We start from the raw sequence: 21,734 nt of genomic DNA, 5'->3' as shown, positions 1-21,734 counted from the left end.
TCATCATTTTGTGATTATGTTTCAAAGAAATTGGTCTTTTATTTATGATGCTATTTTTTTAACATCAAATCTATCTCCCATGTTGTTATTGTTCAGGTGTTTCAGGGGCATATAACTCTAAGTGACTCTTTGGGGGTTTTCTTGGCAAAGATACTAGAGCGGTTTGCCATTTCCTCTCCAACTCATCTTTTCTTTATGGATAAGGAAATTGAGGCAAATAGGATGACTTGCCCAGGATCATCCAGCTAGAAACTGACTGAGACCAGATCTGAACTCAGGCCTTCCTGACTCCAGGTCTGGCATTCTACCCACTCTAGCTGCCCCCATCTCCCATTCCCAACTCCTATTCCTAAAAAATCAAAAGCACTCAAAAATAACTTTGCTATTCATTATAAGTCACTAAACTGATCATATCTTTTGACTAAATGACCCATCAAGGAGGTCAGGAATAAAGAGAACTAAAAATGACAAAGAAAATAATTAGAAAATAAAATAATAATTAACATGTATGCGGCACATTAAGATTTACAGGGTATTTTACAAGTATTACCTCTTGTGATTCCTCACAACAACCCTGTGAGTGTGAGGTTGGTGCTATTACTATGCCCATTTTACAGATGAAGAAACTGAAGCTAAGCAAGGTTTAATGACCAGCCCAGTATCACATGGTTATTACATGTCTGAAGTCAAATTTGAATTCCTGTCTTCCTAATTCTAGCTTCAGCCATTAACTTTAACCACTGCATGCTGTATGATCTCATAATTAAAGAAGTAAAACAATATAAATAAAAACATTAAAAAGCAACTAAAGTCAGATTAAAGATAAGGTCCAATACTGACGCCAGAGGAAATGAAATGAAATGTAGTTCCAGCAGGAACAAAATTAGATTTAAAGCCCGTGAACAAGTCACTTAAAACCTTTTACCCTCAGTTTCCTCATCTCTAAAATGAGGTTGAGAAAAAATAAAATAAAGTAAGATAAAATAAATTGAGGTAGGGTTAGATGATTTCTTTCTTAAAGTCTCTTCCAGCTCTAAATCCATGGATCTATGATTTTCTGAGAGAAATTGGGGGGGGGGGGAGAATAGCATACACTAGATCAAGTGCAACTGCTTTGGCAGTTGAGTTTGATTGTCTCTGTGATGGTTGTGGGGGGCATCTTGAATATCAGGAAATATCTGTGGGTTGTCTTTTTTTAAAGGCTTCAAACGCTTCACAAAATAAGGGTATATATGACTGTGTTCTCATGGTTCTTATCGGCCCTCTCAGTTTTCCAACCAATCTTTCTGTTAATATCATAATATTCTAAGACCTGTCTACTGGAATTATTGTCTGTCAATAATGTTAAGACAAAAACTACCATGGCAATTACAAGTGTACACAGTACTCTCCTCTTTTAGTGCCTATAATACATCCCAGAGAAGGCATTAAGATAATGCCAGAGGAGATTCTGGTCTGTTGGCTCAGCTGTGAGACAGAAATCCATACCAAATCCAGCTGTCAATCACAACATCCACACTCATGCTTCGTGGAGCACAAAATGAATGTTTGCATTCAAGCTTTAATATGGTTTTAAAGGCAACCTACTTACAAACGGAGGTCACCACGATGACATTCTCAATCCCCTCCTCACCACAGACAGACTGACTGTGATCCACGTCTGTCCAATGAACCATTCCCACCCTCCCTGTAAGAACCAAAGGAGAGCAGATTCAGAATTGGAAAAGACTTCAGTTGTCACCTACTCCAAGCCCCTCCTTTTACTTATAAGGAACTGACATCACAAAAAAATGATTTGCCCAAAATCATCCAAATAGGAAGTAGCTGAACTTGATCCAAGGGTCCCAACTCTAAATCCAGTCCTATTCCCATGATATCATTCATCCCACTTGGCTCATTGTCTTTCCAATTCCTTATAAGAATCAAAGGTGGCCCCTTGCCCAGTTGCAATAAGAACAAAAGCATAGAATTTTTTCAGTTGAAAAGGACATCATAGATCATCTCCTTGGGTCCACAATGGTTAAAAGGTTTGCCTAAGGTCATACTTATGGCAAACCCTTCCATAATTTTCACTGACATCTTTGGGATTCTCTATACAAATTCCAACCATCTTGCAGATGTTACTGACACAATTTTCAATGTTGAACAAACTAACAAGAATTACTCTGAGTAATTATTAATTGCCTGCTGTGTGCCAGATGCTCCATTCCTGCTAACGTATGATCTCTGATGTTAGCTTCATTGCCAACAGAATACCACTGCCCCCACTTCCAAAAAGTACTCCTCATTAACACCAGCCCCATGCACAGGACCTGAGTCCTTCCTCATTTTCTCTATCTAACTTGGCTTTTTTCCTCCAGTTCTACTTCTCTCCCAACTATACTGCTCCACAGTCCAGGCAGCCCACTTCAATTTTTCAAGGCCAGTAAGATTTCTCCCACTTCCCCACTTCTCCCATTTCTTCCAAACAGACTCTTAAAGTAGTCCTAACTGCTTGCTGGTCTCAGTGGTCCAACTAAAAGAATAGTCACAGACAAGTTCTGGCATCACTGCAATAATAATCATGGAACTTAGCAGCAAAAACAAAACAGGACTGAAGGTTGACTTCAATCATTTTCCTATCTCCTTATAAACATTTCTTTCTTGAAATAAGTCATATTTTCCCATATGCTTCATGTGTGTACCTATTGATTTCCCCAATGGAAACTAAGTTCCTAAAAGGCAGATGCTGTCTCACTTTTGTGTTGGAATCTTGAGTATCAAAGTCTGGCAAATAACAAGTCATAACATATGCCTTGATTGTTTGACATTTATATACACATACATACGTACATATATGTGTGTGTATGTGTATATATATGTATATATTTCTTATATATATATATGTGTGTGTATATATATTTCTGATTTCAGAAATGTTGCTTCTCTTTTGAATAGTAAACAAAAAGTCACTCTGATGGGAGCTTAGTTTATAATTAAATTATAGAAATGATAGGCAGGAAAATTAAATTGGTGATCGAATTCTGAATGTTCAAGGGAGACCATGTCTTTTATTCTGAACAGAGAATAACCACCAAACCTTTCTGGTTCATCACACGTGGGAGTCCGTTCAGATACGCACCGTCATCTGATGCCTGCTCAGATGACCCTCAGCAGTTAGAAGCCCTCTCGTAGAGGGTGCCAAGACACACCTGCCAAAGAGAGGCAGTTCCCTGCCCACCAATATCACACTATGAGGTAATTTCACAATCTCTCAGTAAATAACAATGAAACAGTCAGTAGATTAAATGATTTCCTTACATTATCATCATAAACAATAATTATTTGGCAGCTGCCCTTTCCAAGCATGGTTATGTGCGAATGAATAAATCACGCATTATTGATTTGTTAAGCTAAAATGTTTTACATTTCAGTCCTCTAATAAGAGCCATAATCTTCTGCCATAGCAATGTAGCATTTTTCCTTAATACTTTTAATATGTAAGATTAGTACTGATTAGTCCTATCTGGCTTATAAGCAAGAACATGGCTCTTTGAAATGGCAATCTGTGACTAATCTGGGCCTCTCAAAACAGATCCTTATTAACAGAGCTCTCTGTCAGCTGATGAAATCAAATCTTAATGACAGATAGTCGAGATGCCGCCATGCTGTTTGCCTCCTCATAACATTTAATGGAATAACTGTTGCTCCCATTAATTCACAGATAAAATCAATTTAAAAGAGCAATGCAGGAAAATATGGCAATGTGAAGAGCTCAAAGTGCTTTGTAAAACTGTCATCTAAAATAATAAAATTCCTCTCACAACAAAAATGACTGGAGAAAAGTATGATGACCCTAGAGATAATCTCAGAATGCCACTCCGTATATTATGATCTACTGCAGAGGCCCTTGACTTTTAGTGACAAAAAAGTCACTCATCACAGCATCTGGCACAGAGCAGGCAATTAATAAATGTATATCCCCTTCCTCCTCCTTCCAAGATCCTCCGGTGTCTGGTTGAAGAGCAACCAAACCTGGAAGCAGTCTCATCCCAACTTTGTAGCTGTAACTGTCACCTCATTGGCTTGACCCTGCTCCCAAATGATGGTAATGAGAAACTCTATTTATTCTCTCTGTTCATATGAAACTTGTGGTTTTCTGTTTCTACAGTCCTCTCAATTCAGTGACCACAACTGCCTTAATACAGTGGTTTTTATGCATGAGTCAAGTTCACAATTTATAGTCACCAGTGGTGCCACTTGACTTTTGAACTCATCATGGAATCCATGGAGGAGGCATCAATGGACCATACTTTGGTCCCAACTCCTTCATGAAATCTAACCTTGCTTCAGGGTACAAACCTTGCAGTTTTTAGTTGTTTCCAAAGAGGTATATTATAGTCAGTTACAGGGAAGGGGACTTTTCATTCCATCTTTTTTATATATATTGAGAAACTGAAGTTCAAAGGACTGACTTGTCCAAGGACATATACCATGCCAGGGCCAGAGATGGAACTAAAATCTATTTCTCCTGACTCCTAAGTGCAAGATTGTTTCTCTCTAATACACTACTAAATAAAGGAATGTCTAGACTATCTTCTAGAAATTCAAACCAGATTACATCATGCATTTTCATTGTTTAAATTAATATTTAGTATATTACCTCCCAAATTTAGCCATACCTAACATAAAACAAATTGTCACAAGTTTCCACTACATAGTCTAAAGGGTCTAGAGCTGCTTCTCTTAGGTTCAAAAATTCAAAAGCAAGAATCCTTGATCAAAAAGAGATTCTACTGTTCCCCTGAAGAACAGGAGCCTCTGGCTACAAAGCAATAATTATCCTGTATTACAGCAATCAATAAAACTTCTTGCCCCATGACCTTGATATTTCCTGACTTTGTTCACTCTGCTGTAGATTTCTAAGCCATATTGATTATTAGCTAAATTTTTAAAGTTTTTTTTAAAGCAAATAAAAGAGAAACATCCACAAATCAACACAATTTAAATTGTTAGGATAATAAACCTGTTCAATTCTATTAGTGTTGAATTAGTAGACACCATTTTTATTCATTTTTTTTTTGGTAGGATCCCTTTTTACAAAATTTTTGTTTTTCATTTTGAATTTGTCACATTTAGGGTGCCTGGGTCTTGTTTAATAGTACAAATCAGTAGGTTATAAATGTGAGAGTTTTTCTGAAACTGTGACTGCTTACATACATTTCATCCAAATGAGAAAAAAGACACTGTAAATGATGTAGTATTTTCAAGCAATGCTAAGGATTCTTCACTAAATGAACCCATTAGCTTTTACAGAAATTTTGCTGAGCTGCTATTCACAATAGAGAATTCATTCTAAGATAGGGCTAATTTGGATCCTTTCAGGGTTTAGTAATCAACTATCAAAAGGAAATCATTATAAATGACTCACATACAAGGCAGCCTCAAGGTAAAACTAGGTGGCTCTTAAATAAGAGTCAACAAATCATTCTAGGGACCTGGATTCAAGAAGGCTTAAAGTTAAATCCAGTCTCACTTAACAGCTATATAATTCTGAGCAAGTCACTTGCCTCTCAGTTTCCTTATCTATAAAATGGGGATTATAATAGTAGCTACCTCCAAGTATTTGTGGGGATAAAACGAAGTGATATTTGAAACTTAAAAGCATTTACAAATGCCAGTTATTTATTATTATCCAGGAAATTTTTTTTAGCATTCTGCTATTAAGTTAGCTTATAACAATAAAGTTTGAGGAATGCTATAGAAGAAAGTTGGGGCATCTAGTTGGTACACTGGATAGAGTACCAGTGCCAGAGTCAGGAGGGCCTGAGTTCAAATATGGACTCAACTTGATACTTACTAGTTATGTGACCTTGGGCAAGTCACTTAATTGACTGACTTACCAAAGAAAAGAAAGAGAAGAGAAGAAATTTATAAAGCTTCTTACAAACAAAACTGCAAAAAATAACCACAATGAAAATTGCATCTAACTCAAAATAAAAAACAAGTTTTTATAAGAGATTTGAAGTTGTGCATTACTCCTCTTGTTCTGAATATATAAGGAAGGACTCATTTTGGCAATTTCTGTAAAGTTCAGAATTTTTAAAATGGAAGTAAGTCAATAAAGATGTGCTTTAGAGGAATTTTGTAGCACATACCAATATCAAAAACACCTCCAAATATTTTGGCATCTCTTCTAATATTCCAAAGAAACACCATAGAGAAACAGTTTAACATGGTAGATGGTTTGCAGTGCTTGGGGCCAGGCAGACCTGCCCAAACCCTTGCAAGCTCCTTTATCTCTCTGAAACAGTCTCACTTTACTTCTCTGTAAAATGGTGATAATAGGTACTACCTTCCTAACATGTTGTTGTGAAGCTCAAATAAGATACTTAGTGTGAAGGGTTTTTGAAACCTTATATTACCGCAGCGACAACACAGCAATAGCAGTAGAACTAGTAGTAGTAGTAGTAGTAGTACTAGTACTAGTACTAGTACTAGTAGGAGGAAGAGGAGGAACTCCTTGTACCTGCCTACCTCTCCATATCAGAAACTAATTGTTCCTAAGTTTTAAAGAATCCCCCCAGACACTTAGAAGGTGAGTGATTTTCCCGTGACTATACTATTAGATGTCAGAACCTTAACTTGAACCCAGGCCTTCTTGGCTTCAAGGCAGACCTTCTACTCATATACTCATACACTGTCACTTATTACTTACTGTTATACTACTATACCATTAATGTTATTCATTCACAGAGATTCCTAAAAATGTTATAAATCTGCTCTAGACCCGAGGCTACATAACAAGTGATTCCAAATAGTGTGCACCGTCCAACCTAAACCTTCTGATGTTTTATCTCCACAAGGTACACAGTTCATAGAAGTAAAATTGAAGGAACCTCAGAGAGAACTATTCTGAGTCCTTCTTTTTTATCAATCACTCAATTAATTTAGGTGCCTAGCATCACACACTCTACTAGGAGCTAGAAGAATTTAGTGGATTGCCCAAAATCATAAAGATAATAAGAAGCCAAAGTTCAAACCCAGGGCCAGTGACTCCCAATCCAACAGTGTTTATCAGGCTGGTTCTCATATTATTAAGGTCTAAGGAAAACATAAAAGCTAAGGTACAATTGGAACCTGACCTAAACCAGCTAATCTGAGATTTTTTTGAAAAGCCTCTTTCCTCAAAACCCTAGAAGCAAGTATTTTATAAGTAAAGATTAAATTTTTTAACAGCAATCAATCAAACAGGGGAATAGAGGGAGAAGGGATAGAAAAATTGCAAGTAATTAATCCAGTTCCAATCACAAGATCCTAGGAGTAGTGGGTGTTTTCTGTCTCCCCCCCTCCCCACCCTCCCTGTTTCCATTCATTTGTGTCTCTGTCTCTCCCCTTCCATCTATCTCTGACTGTTTCTTTCTCCCTCCCAATGTGTGTGTATTCTTCTTTATCCCCTTCCCAACTGGGGAGGAGGGAGGAGGGATGCCAACTTAGTGAGAGCACCCCTTTAGTGATAGCTCTACTGTAACTCGGAACTACTGTAACTCAGGCATAGGTCACTAAGTTCAGTTCAAGGTTTATTTTCCTGAAAAAGCCTTTATTTGTTGCTGGGCCAAATTTTCTTTAGCAAATGAAATGATGGGGGAATATGTTGTCATTCCATTTGGGGCTGTCTGCAGTGGAGCATACCATCTGTATCCAGAGAAAGAACTGTGCAGTTTGAACAAAGACCAAGGACTATTAACTTTAATTTAGGAAAAAAACTGGTAACTTATTGTCTGATCTTGCTATCTCTTATACTTTATGTTTCTTCCTTAAAGATATGATTTCTCTCTCATCACATTCAATTTGGATCAATGTATACCATGGAAACAATGTAAAGAAGGGCAAAATGCCTTCTGTGGAGGGAGGGAGTAAGATTGGGGGGAAATTGTAAAACTCAAAATAAATAAAATCTTTAAAATAAAAAAAAGAATATGTTGTCATGGAAGTGAAGGTCATGGAGTTGATCCTCACACAGACCACTAATGTGCTATAAGCCCAAGCTAAGCATTCTCTTTTATCAGTGTACTGAACTACCAAAAGAAGGAACAGGCAATAAAGTGCAAAAAACTCCAATTAAAAAAGCAATCCAACCCCAAAACAAAGAAAAAGTGTTAGGCATTGTAAAAGACCAATAAGTTTCATTTTCATGGAATGGAAAACTGAAGTGATTTTAAATACCTTGTGCAAAACTAATTCATCATTTAATTTTAAAATATCATAACTTCTTCTGCCCCAACACTTAACAGTACTTTAGTTTTTTCCAATTACATGTAAAGATAGTTTTTAACATTCATTTTTATAAGATTTTGAGTTCCAGATTTTCTCCCTCCCTCCATTTTCCCCTGCCCAAGATGACAAAATCTGATATAGGTTATATATGGACAGTTTATATTAAACATATTTCCACATGGGTCAAAAACATCACAACTTCTTAATATCAATGGTTAATCTAAAATACACTTACATTTTGAAAGTAAGCTCTACTTTAAAAAGTACAGGAAAGAGACTGCAACTGATATTTTCAATACAGCTGAATCTCCTAATGCATAAAGCCCAGCTGTAGAATGCAGCGCCAAAATCAGGAGATCTGATGCAGAAGCTCTCTCAACCTCAATAGCAGGGAGAGCAATTTCCTAAATTCTACTTCTAATTTTCGGCGTACTCCAGATTTAAAGTGACCTTAGGGATAGAAATTTCACAAGCTCCCTTGAGAATGATGTAATTTTTCCACATCTGTTTGGTTTTCTCAACACCTCACGGTATGACCGTCTCTTGACAACAATGCAGATTAAACCTTATTAGAGGAAAGCTATTTAAGATGCTCAAGGGCAGTGTTCAAAATGTCAGCTACCCAAAATAAAAGAAAAAATGATGTCATCAATCACCAAAGAGAAAATCAGATCTCTCTTTGACATTCCCCCTTCAGTTTACTTTCCCCCAATCCCTTCAAAAAAGAAAAAAAAAAAAACAATTTTAGCTTTGTGCTCCAACACCTTCATCTGTTAAAGGCCACGGATGGCAAAGCTGTCAGATCAGACTCAGACATCTAGAAATGGATTCTCTGTCCTTTCCTTACCCCTGGCAAAAAAAAAAAAAAAAAAAAAACACTACTCTTCTGATATTGAGATTAGTTTCCAAAAATATTACAGAGGTATTATACTATTAACAGATTTGAGTTCCAATTCAATATCTCTATATGATTTCCTTTCCATTCCTGTGGCAATTATAAACATAAGGACAGAGAACCAAGAAAGTCTTCAAAACAGAGAACAGACGAGAAGAACTTACCATCTGGCGGCATCAACACCTTGTTGTTCTGAGTACACCATCCGACTGGATGAAGATCAGCCGTCATCACATCACACCAGAAATCAGCCTTTCGATCCTCTCCATAGCCACAATAACGCAGCAGCAGGAGCTGTCCACATGTGGTTATGATGGTAGCCACCCAATAGGTGTCTGGATTGTTCTTGTTAGCTACTTCTAACTTCATCCCAGGCTGGAAGCTGCTCTGAAGGCTGATTTCAACCTTAGAGAGTCAGAAACACATTAAGTTATTATAACATGCAAAGTGGGAAGAAGTGATTTACATAGTTAATATGAACCAATAATGATGCAAAGGCCAACCCAACTAGGCCCTGATTAAACAAATAAGGAATGGAGTCATTGTTGAAATAATGCAGAAAATTAATACCTCAGCAGATGGATGTTTTTGAAACCAACAATCTACCAACATGTTTAACAACTCAAAAAACCTTACTGAGCTCAGTCTAAATTTCAGTGTCCTATTGATGATGTGTCAAAAGACATCAGTATCCAACAAATGAGTGAATGCCTATAGGGAGGCATTTTCTTTATCCTATGGAGAATACGCCAAAGAAGAAATGTTTTCTGCCATCAAGAATTCCACAATCTAGTAAATTCCTACACCCTGAAGAGATCATGAAAAAAGGTAAAAACATCACTTGTACAAAAATATTCGTAGCAGTCCTTGTGGTGGAAAAGAATTGGAAATTAAATGAATGTCCTTCAACTGGGGAATGGCTGGACAAATTGTGGTATGTGTACATTACGGAACACTTTTGTTCTATTAGAAACCAGGAGGGATGGGAATTCAGGGAAGCCTGGAGGGATTTGCCTGAACTGATGCTGAGTGAGATGAGCAGAACCAGAAAAACACTGTACACCCTAACAGCAACATGGGGGTGATGATCAACCTTGATGGACTGGCTCATTCCATCAGTGCAACAATCAGGGACAATTTTAGGGTGCCTACAATGGAGAATACATCTGTATCCAGAGAAAGAATTCTGGAGTTTGAACAAAGATCAAAGACTATTATCTTTAATTTTTAAAAAAACTATGCAATTTTGCTACCTTATATTTTATTTTTTCCTTAAGGATATGATTTCTCTCTCAACACATTCGATTTTGATCAATGGAAATTATGTAAAGACTATCAGACTGTCTTCTGTGGGGAGTAGAGGGAGGGAAGCAAGATTAGGGAAAAAATTCATAATAGCCAAAAATTGTAAACTAAGGTTCTATCCTATCAGGGAATAGCTAAATAAACTATGGCATATGGAAATAAAAAGAAAAAAGAACATTAAACATTCATGGCCTGAAAGATAGTGCCATACAATTCTAAGGGGACTACTGGTTGATTTACTTTTCTGAACCAAAGTAACTAATCAAAACTAGGTATAAAAACACAGAGAGGGTTAGTGAAATCATAGCATACCCACAACCAATGAAATCAAGGATCACTGAAGTATAGAAGTTTAAGTGATTATAAGGCTGTTTGGTGGTCCAGTGACCTTGGGAAAGTGATTTAACCCTCTGCCTGCTTCAGTTTCCTCATCTTTAAAATGAGATTAATAAACTGACTAGTTGTGATGAACAAACTAAATATCTGTAAGATGCATGAATGGCATATGATAAGTGTATAGCAAAAGCTTGTTTCTATACCCAAAGGGCAACAAAACTTTGCAGACCCCCTGATCCAGCAATACCACTACTAGGTCTTTATCCCAAGTAGACCAAAAAAAAAAAAAAGATTAAAAAAACCCACATGTACAAAAATATTTACAGCAGTTTTATTCATGGTGGCAAAGAACTGGAAATTGCAGGGAAGCCCATCAGTTGAGGAATGGCTGAACAAATTGTGGTAGATTAATGTGATGGAGTACTATTGTTCTGTAAGAAATCATGAAGGACAAGACTTCAGAAAAGCCTGGAAAAACTTGGACAAACTGTTACTGAAGTGAGAAGAATTAGAAGAACAGTATACACACTCCCAAAAGCATTGTGTGAGGATCAACTATGATGGACTGTTCATCTCAGTGGTTCCAAAAAACACCAAAAACAATTCTAAAGGGTCTGTGATGGAGAATACCACCCACATCCAGAGATGGAACTAGGGAGTCTGAATACACCAAAAACAATTCTAAAGGATCTGTGATGGAGAATACCACCCACATCCAGAGATGGAACTAGGGAGTCTGAATACAGAACAGAGCTTACTATTTTCAATTTTTAAAAATTGGTTTTTATGTATTATGACTTTTTTCTTTCCTTTTTGATTTGATTCTTTTTTCAAAACATGATTAATATAGATATATGTTTAGCACAATTATACATGTATAAACCTATATTAGATTACTTTCTGACGGGAAAGGGAGAGGGAGGGGAGAAAAATACAAAATTCAGAACCTTATCAAAAAAAATTGATTACTGAAAACTATCTTTGCATGTAAATGGAAAAATAAATAAAATTTAAAAATAAATAAAAAAATAAATGCTTGTTTCCTCCCTTCTAGATGAAGATGAGAAACGTCTTCTAAGAAAAGCAGTTCTGAGAGTTGGCTCTTTTAGCATGGTCAGGCTGCGCCAATTCTCAAGGCTGTTAATCATACAAAAACAGTAAAAGCCCATCCCTCAAAGGTAGAAGTAGGGGCAGCTAGGTGGCGTAGTGGATAAAGCACCGGCCTTGGAGTCAGGAGTACCTGGGTTCAAATCTGGTCTCAGACACTTAATAATTACCTAGCTGTGTGGCCTTGGGCAAGCCACTTAACCCCATTTGCCTCGCAAAAACCTAAAAAAAAAAAAAATGTAGAAGTAAAAGAATTCTTCACATTTGAGAAGATGGAAATAAAAAGAACTGAAAGAATTTGAATTAAGGAAACTTTACATCCACCTTCAGAATGGGATAACCCACTTCCAAGAGAGCTGCCAAGCTTGAAGATTCAGGACTTAAAGGAGAGAATGTATAAGGCAGTATCCCAATGTGGGGATATGATGTTCATTCAGTTCAACTGTAGCCCTGAAGAATTGGGAAAATAGCCCTAGAAAGAATGCAATCCTCAAAGTTCTACTTCCTACAAAGCTATGTTTACCATGCCCAAAGCATAGACTGATGTTTAACCTCCTCTACAATGCTATTAAATACAATTTCCTTATTTTAGTAATAATCCAATTAAGAAAGGGATTGTGCTTTCTTTGGAAGCTTGTCCAGTGGTGAATATGTCATCTGTACTCTGTAGAGAAGTAATATTAATGATAAGAACTGTTTTCTTTGGCTCAGATTCAATAAATTTTACATAAATTACAGTGACTTACAGCTAAGCACTTCTAACCACACACGAATCTCCTCCTTTGACTCCTGAACCTCAACCGCTAAGCTTAAAGTTAAAAGCTACATCCTAAGTTGGAAATATTAACAAATATATTCAGACTAAAAATAAACTCTATGATGGAAGGAATAGTACAAGGAGATAGAAATAGAAAAGAAAACAGGAAAGAATAACCCAGGAAAAATAAAGATTTCTATTTCAAAGTCATCACATGACTTCTTGTATAGTCAAGAAAAAGTGGCTCCATGACCCCACACCATCCAACTACCTTCCTCACTAGCTGGAAGAGTCAATAAACCCTGTTCTTTAACATGAACTGTATAAAACTCTTTAAATCCAATCTATAGGCTTTTCTTCAAACTACTAGTAGTCAAAGAACATGAACAGTTTATAAAAGAACTGCAAACTACAAACCACTGAATTTTTAAAGGTTTCACATTAGTAATAACAAGATGAAGACAAATTAAAACAATTCTCATAAGAGATTGACAAAAGATGACATCAGAAAGATAGGTACACTAATACATTGTTGGTGTAGCTGCGGATTCATTTGTCAACTGCTCTGGAAAACAATTAGGAATTTTGAAAGAAAAGTAACTAAATTGTTCATATCCTTAGAAACAACTATCTCAATAATGGTTGTATCCCCAAAGAGGTCACTTTAAAAAAAAGATTATATATATATATATATATATATATATATATATATATATATATGTATGTATGTATGTAGGAGCCAAAAACTGGAAGTCAAGTAGGTGCCCAACAACTGAGGAATGAAGAATTAACTGTGGTAAATTAATTCCATAGAACAATATTGCACCATAATCAATCAATCAATAAACATTTATAAAGCACTCTTAGGTGCCAGGCATTGTGCCAAGTAAGCACTAGAGACACAAAAAAGGCAAGACATTGCTGTCCCTGCCCTCAAGGAGCTTCCAACCTAAGAATTCTAGTAAGAAAATAAGTGTGATAAAATTGAAAAAGCATGGGAGGATTTACATAATTTGATGCAGACTTAAGTGAGCAGAACTCAGGGAACAATATATAAAAAGAGAACAGAAATCAAAAGATCACTAAACAATAATGAGACTGTCCTATCATCATGATTGGACTCAATCCCAGGAGCCATGATGAAACCCACCTTAATCCTTGCAGAACAGAGACTAGGGACCCTCAGCTGCAGAATTTCTGCAGAAAGGGTATTCAGAGATAGCTGTCAGTCACATAAAAACCAAAATGTAGCAAAAGCTATTTTTTTATCAAGACCATCATGGTCTTCCACCAGACCAAAGTTCTATAGTCACATAATAAAACTGAACAAGTGAGTGTCTGTCTCCTGGGTTGTTGTACCAGAGCATCCCTGCCACTCCTTACAGACCATTTGTCTGAATTAGTAGTACCTGCCTCGGGTGGTGTGCCCCTAGAGAGAAGGAACAACACCTGTCTAATTTGTTTTGTGTAACACCCAACACTCCACCATCTGCAGTTGGTCCACATACAATGAGTGAGGATCTACCTTGGCTAAACTTTATGCTTAGGTGCTTGATATCTGAGAAGAAAAATTGGGGGGGGGGCAAGTTGGCAATCTGGCTGGTATGTCTATGGCAACAAAGATGATATTATTTTTATGGACAAGAGAATTATCTATTGTAGACCCTTGTAACTAAAAGCAGAATCTTCACATTTCCTTGTCAGCACTACTTTTTAAAACAAACAAACAAAAAACACCGAGTCTCCTTCGATTCTTTACTTTTCTACTTCTTTGGCCTTGTTTAGGATCTATTTCAATACTCACCCCCCCCCAACCATCTATATGCAAAGTAAGAAGAAAAAAGAAAGATGGTTTTACATACATGTTTGAATGATGTATGAGGGGCAGCAACTGCGCCTGTTTCCTCCAGATATTCACCCCAATTAAAGTCAGGATCTTCCATGCTTGAACCTTCATCTGTTCAAAAATAAAACAAGACACAATTTAAAACAAAATAAAACACTCCAAAAAACAAAAAAAAATATTAATCTCATAATTAAATACATAAAGGCAAGAGCAATTTGGTCAGGCAGAAAAGTCTTTAACACAAGATAAACTGATGCACTGGCTTAAAGGGATTTTGTTGGATTCTGCAGGTGGTTTTGGTTTCTTGGTCATCAAAACGACTGCTGGGGAAATGAAGCTGTGAAGAAATTCCACTTTGAGATCCTAGAGAAGTCAAGGTTTTAATAAACTTTCTAAAAACAAGTTGCTCTATTTCATTGACATCTTTGCTGAGCTTTAGCACACTGGTTGGGAGTTATCAAATCTAGCTACAAAGGACATTCAAGGGATGACCAGGGGTCCAAGGAAGCAATGAGGAATCTCTCTTCACACAGAAGCATTCTGACTTTTTTATTCATTCCTCTTACTTTATATTTTCACTGAATTTACTATGTACTCACACTATGTTTGGCTTTTCAGAGAGTATGGTAAATACAAACAGCTTTCTTAGTTGGGGTCATTTAAAAATCTTCCTGTTATCATCAAGGACATTCTATCAGAAAGGTTCAGGTCATTCTGTTCATTGAATACTTCCTGAAGGCCTACTAAATGGCTAGTTAACTGGTAGCAGGAAAAGCACCAGACCTGGAGGTTCCAGTATCCCCACTGTTCCACTGTCCTTAATGGTACACAATGATGCCATTCTTACTCGAAGAAAAATTCCTGCTTCAAAACACCATTCTCTCTAAATGAGGGGGAGTTACCTACCCAATAATGTGAAACCAGAAAGACAAACAAATAAAATGACATTGAAACCAATATCCTCTATTGTAACCTTTCATCCTTGACAGGCTTTTGATCTAATGTCATCACTCTGTTAACAGCAAACTTACTATAAAATCTACCTACAAAATTCAAAGATATTACCCATTTCATTAGAATTCATTAGATTCTTTCAATTCTTAGGAATTTTCTCAATTCATTATAGGTTGCAGCTATTTTGCATCTATTTACATGTAAGTGGTATCTGACTGCTTGAATGTAAATTCCATGAAAGAAGGACTGTTTGGAGGGGTTTTTCGGGGGGGGGGGGCGGTTAGGGTTGTTGGTAGTTTTTTTGGATTTTGTATCCCCAATACCTTAGTAAAGTGCCTGGTAGTACATGACAAGAGCTTAAATATGATTAAATGCCCCCCAAAATAACTTAATACTATGCTTGCAACAAACATAAAACGTTTTACAAATCATTTCTCACATTCATTCAGCTTGTTAAGTTCATTGACTATTGTCTCCATAGGACACACAGATACCACAGGAAGTAAGAATTTACATCTCCCTGTACCTACCAAATGAAAAAAAAATATCCAACTGTGAAAAAAAAAAGGGGGGGGAATAAAAAGTTACCAAGATCATTCCCAACTGCAGTAAATTGAGCTATATCACTTTATATTCTAGGCTCTCAATGACCCCATTCGCAAAATGTGACAGCTGGTTTAGATGGCTTCTGACATCCCTTCTAACTAATATGCTTCCCATTAAGACTTGGGCAGAAAGTCATTTAACCTCTCTTGGACCCTTCTGATCTGCAAAATAAGGGGTTGGACTAGAAGGGTTCCTTTCAACCCTGGATAAAAGATTCTATGATCCTTTCAAAGGGTCTCTGAACTGAACTGACTGAACTGTCTATAAACATTTTTTCCCCAATTTTCTGCTTTCCTTCTGATCCTGGTGACTTTTATTGTATTTACACAAAAATTTTTTCATTTAATACAATTGAAATTATTCATTTTACACCTAACATGGTTCTCTATCTTCTGTTTACTCATAAATTGCTTGTTTACCCATAAGTTTCCAATGCATTCCATATTCTTCAAATTTCTTATAATGGCTCTTTTTATATACAAGTCATTATCCAATTTGACTTTATCTTGATAAATTATGTAAGATATTGCCTATTCCAGTTTCTGCCATATTACTTTCCAGTTTTCCCAATAATTTTTACCAGCTATTTAATACTTATTCCAAAATCTTATCTTTACACTTGTCAAATATACTTGTCAAAACATTATTATGTTTATTTATTGCTATAAATCATACATCTACTCTGTTCCACCAATCTAAATCTACCTTTCTACTGTTCTAACATTAGAGCTTGATCTGTTGACAATGTATTGCAGTAACTGGCCAAAAGAAAACAGGCAAATTTGGTCTTCCTCACTTCCTGATGAGACTAGAAGATTCTATAAAGACCCAAAATCAAGAAATTCTTAATACAGAACTCAAAATATTTGCAACAAGATCACATATATTCAGAGCAAATTTTTGTAGTTGATCTATAAACTTCTTTTATCAAGGAAATTCTGTCAGTTCCCTCCCCAGTCAAATCAATAAGCTTTTCTAAGGATCTCCTTCAGGTCAGGAATCAGGCTAAAGAACTACTCAACAAAACTTCCCCATATCAATATAATGAAAATTCACAGGAAGTCACATTAAGAAAAGTCCAAACCTCCTCAATTTTAAAGAAAAACAGGAAAATGAATCAAGAGCAATCGTTACGAAGTTTCTTGATTTGAAAGGCAGAGATTACTAAATTATTATAATAAAAAAGTCACTCTCAACTCACAAAAAGGATGGGGGCAGTGGAGAGCAGAGGGAGAAATCACTGTATTTTGTTGTCAAAAATACTTTTAGGATCATAGCTTTAAAGCCAAAAAGGACATTAGGAGTGCAAACAGCCAAAAAGGACATTAGGAGTGCAAACCCCTCCACTCGCCATTATACAAATGAGAAATATGAGGCAGGGTTAGTTAAAAGGCTTGCCCAGTGTCACACAGTTAGCAAGTGACTAGGTGAGATTTGAAATCAAGTCTTCTGGACTCCCAAGACTATCACCCTCTCTACTATACCACACTGACTCACATTAAGTTTATTTTAAAACAATGATATACTTCTGAGAGAGGAAGTAGAAATTTGGGGGGGGGGGGTAAAATGGGGGAAGATGATTAGAAAGAAAAAAATTTATATGTCTATGCTCTTTTATATTAATTAACATTGTTGTATTCAATTATAGCCCCCCAGTCAATTAGAATTCAATGTGTGCAACCTTTAAAAAAGTACAGAAAGGGTGGGGCTAGGTGGCACAGTGGATAGAGAACGGGCCCTGGAGTCAGGACTCCCTGAGTTCAAATCCGACCTCAGACACTTAATAATTACCTAGCTGTGTGGCCTTGGGCAAGCCACTTAACCCCATTTTCCTTGCAAAAACCTAAAAAAAAAAAACCAAGTACAGAAAGAAAAATAGTGATTGGCTCCTGATTTTTAAAAAGTTTTCAGAGTGGCATCAAATGATGATGATGCAAGAATATACAAATTTTAAAAGCATCTAAAAATCAGGTAAGGTACAACCTTCTCACCTGGAAAGTTTCTGGATGATATTACTGATTTTATTTTTTTCTCTTTTTGAAAACTTACTAAGTTTTAGATGGTAACATTTTAGTACAGTACAAAAAAGATTTAGCCATCTCATGGGAGGAGATAACCTTTGAACATATCTATACATCAGTTAAACCCAAGGCTCTGAGAAAAGAACTGAGATTTCTCCTTCTGATGAGCATGTTGGGCAAGACTCTCCAAATGAGTAAAATTATATGCAATGGCCCCCGAGACACCTGTCACAGTATCAAAAAGCTAGCTAAGATTCCTGGGAAAATCCTAATAAAGGCCATTTTCGTAAGTTATAAAATTAAATTAGGGCAGACTCAGAAAGAAATAACACTACTGAGTGCTACTTGAATCATTTCATAAAACAGGCAGTGAATCAATTCAGTCCTATATTAAACTGAATCTTAAACTGAATAAGAGATTCAGTTAAAAGATGTTGATTTTTCCGGTGAGTCTTGAATTCTTGCTTCCTAAACAGAAAAATCCAAGAAATACAGTAGTTTGTATATTCCCTGAATATATCTGAAGGATAAAAAAAAAAAATCACTGAAAGAAAAAAAAAAGACAAACCCCCTATTCATCCTGACATTCCCCCAGTCTGCATTTACATCAACATTTTATCTATAGACTTCATCAGGAAATTACATTTATTGTATCTGTAAAAATAATGTCAAGGAATCCATTTATCATGATGTCAGAATATTGTTTTGCTTGCTTTTATCACACAAAAATTGAAGAGCTGAGGATTCCCAGAAACTGTCCTTTACTGTACTTCCTTCTTTGTGCTTCTCAAGCTACAACGTCAATTCTGTCTGCAGCAGATGCCTGGGTTGCTAGCCGCCTCAAGGGTTGCGGCTCATTCCAGGCACGTGTTTGGCGCGCTAGAGGAAGAGTGAATTTAGGTTGGGTCTATTTCATTTACAGGACTCAGTGTTGGTTATTGATCCTCACTTTTATTTGAGCTATCTTAAGGAAAACAGACCAGGACAGGAGAGGAAGAGGCTGTGAAGGAGACTCACAGTCCACTCCTGAGCAACAACAGGCAGACAAGACACCTGGGAGAACTAGGGCAGGAAAGCTGTTCCTGTTCCCTCCCAATCCCGGCCCTCTTCTCCATCTCCTCTTCAGACTGCATCTGAAAAGCACCACATCCTCTTCAGGACTGATGGAAAGACACTGAGAGATGAGGAAGAAGAGCTGGCTGTGTCCTGGGTCACCCAGACCCAGCTGTTTGAACTCAAAAAGGATCGGGATCATGGATACAGACACCTTTATAATCCTTTCTAAGTGCTTCCTGCAGACCGGGTCAGGCTAAAGCACTATTCAACAAAACTTTCCTATAATGATAGAATGAAAATTCATAAGAAGTCACATTAAGAAAAGTCCATGCTTGTTTCAAATAGCCATCCCTGGATACAGAGTGCGGGTTCCAATACAGATCACCAGACAGTCCCTGAACAGTGGTCAACATAGTAGGCTGCCAGGAAATGCTGAGAAACCTTCTAAAACTGGCCTCAGGATTGAAGGGGGTTCATTTTTATTAACAAAATCCAACTCTAATGCTTATCATATCAGTGTGCTTGAATATGTCATTCAAGGAAGGCCAAAACCACAGTCAGAGCTACGCACCCATGGGGTGTCTCACTCCCTGGCCTCATTCTTCCTCCCAGGGCCTTATTCCAACATGCCTTTTTACTTTCACGGTGTCTCTTCTTTGTGGGAGAACCACAAAAAGATTCCTGGAGGCAACTATGAAGGCAAGGATCCACACCCTCAGAAAACCAGATGCAACAGAAATCATGAAGACAGGTGGAGCGGCGGACATACCATCAGAGCATGCTCCCCAGGCTGGTCACTTAACCCCTCTCGGCCTGTTTCCTTCTCTACAAAATGGGAATGCCATCAGCCCCTACTTCCCTGAGTTTTTGTGAGGAGCAAATAAAAAAAAATATAAAGCACTTTACAAACCTTAAAGCTTATATATCCTTTATATTATATATTATATTGTATTGTATTATCATATCATATCATATTCATGCTTTAAGCAATATAACAAGTATAACCAGAAGTTGACTTGGGCAAGTCACCTAACTCCAACTGCCTCACAAAAAAAAAAAAAAAAAGAAAAAAGAAAAAAAGAATAACCAGAAAAGGGGATGGGGGAGAGGGAACTGCCACAGAACTACAATGTACCCAGACCCATCGGCTGTATCAGAGCAGAATTTCCCAAAACAAGGGAAGACCTCAAGTAGAAGAGGTATAATATTTCTAACACAATAGCATTATTAATGAATAGAAGAAAGCACTTCAGCAGAAGGAAACAGTTATGGTTTCATAGAAGCAAAAGTTGGTGCTTAGATGGCTTCCGAAAACTTTAGAAAGCTTCTGGTGGAAAGGGGCCCTGCTGCACCCAAAGGCATATGGCTTGAGGGTGAGATGCCAAGCAAGATATGGTCAAAGCTAGCTTTAAAAGTTGAAAACCAGGGCGGCGGCTAGGTGGCACAGTGGATAAAGCACCAGGCCTGGAGTCAGGAGTACCTGGGTTCAAATCTGGTCTCAGACACTTAATAATTACCTAGCTGTGTGGCCTTGGGCAAGTCATTTAACCCCATTTGCCTTGCAAAAAAAACCTTAAAAAAAAGTTGAAAACCACTACACTCAGCAAGCACAGGATGAAAAAAGGAAGACTTAAGAAAAACTTAAATACATGCCAAAAAAAAAATATACTAATTCAGGTCAACCTTGCAAACTTTTATTTAGTACCTACTGAATGTATGAGACTGGAAAGAAAAGTCAAAATGGAAACTACCTGCCCTGAAGGACCCTAATTCACTGGGGGATAAAACCAGAGAAACAATAATAACAATAATAATAGCTAACATTTATAGAATGTTTATTATGTGCCAGACAAAGAAAGCAATTATAATCTCACTTAATCCTCACAACTAATCAATTTTTTTAAGTCACATCCAATTCTTTGTGACCCCATTTGGGGTTTCTTGGGATACTGGAATGGTTTGTCATTTCCTTTTCTAGCTCATTTTACAGATGAGGAAACTGAGGCAACTAGGGTTAGGTGACTTGTCCAAGGTTACACAACTACTAGGTACCTATGGCCAGCTCTAAATTCACAAAGATGAGTTTTCCTACCTCTTACCTCCTCCTACCATTGTGCCACCTGGTTGCCCCACAACAATAGCAATAACATTATTAGTATTCATTTTACAGATGAGGAAACTGAGGCAAACAAAGGTTAAGTGATTTATCCAGAGTCACTCAACTAATAAGTATCTGAGGCTGGTTTAGAACTCAATTCTTTCTTACTCCAGGACCAACTCTCTATTCACTGCACAGGAGTGGGAAGGCTATAGGAAAGGAGTTCAAGAAAGATCTCCTATAAGTTACAGCCCTAGAACTAAGGAACTAAGAGGTGTTAAAAAGCACTAATGAGATATTCAGCCTGATTATGTCAATTCTAATGATTAAGTGTAAAAGGAATTATTCTAGAGAGATTTCCAGTGGGAGAGAAATTAGTCTCAACTTGGGTTTTCTCACTCCCACAGCTCCACAACAAGATTATGCTGATAAATGTTCAACAATCAGTTCTTCAAATAAATAATTATACATATATATATATAAATTCACTCCTAAAT

The 21,734-nt window shown here is 37.0% G+C and overlaps 1 protein-coding gene across 1 annotated transcript in view; it reads right to left on the bottom strand.

Moving 5' to 3' along the window:
• The window catches only part of SFMBT2 (Scm like with four mbt domains 2), a 386,915-nt gene that overhangs the window by 223,835 nt on the left and 141,346 nt on the right, over positions 1-21,734 (bottom strand). Inside the window, exons 3-4 of the mRNA XM_074194176.1 lie at positions 14,519-14,613; positions 9,316-9,556 (exon numbers count right to left, since the gene is read on the bottom strand). Coding sequence (XP_074050277.1) covers positions 9,316-9,556; positions 14,519-14,613 — 336 coding nt within the window. The remainder of the gene's footprint in view (positions 1-9,315; positions 9,557-14,518; positions 14,614-21,734) is intronic.

This window comes from Macrotis lagotis, chromosome 7 (genome assembly GCF_037893015.1).
Source record: "Macrotis lagotis isolate mMagLag1 chromosome 7, bilby.v1.9.chrom.fasta, whole genome shotgun sequence".
NCBI classification, from domain to species: domain Eukaryota; kingdom Metazoa; phylum Chordata; class Mammalia; order Peramelemorphia; family Peramelidae; genus Macrotis; species Macrotis lagotis.
Note: the sequence above shows the minus strand (reverse complement) of the source record. Positions and strands in the feature narration are given on the sequence as shown.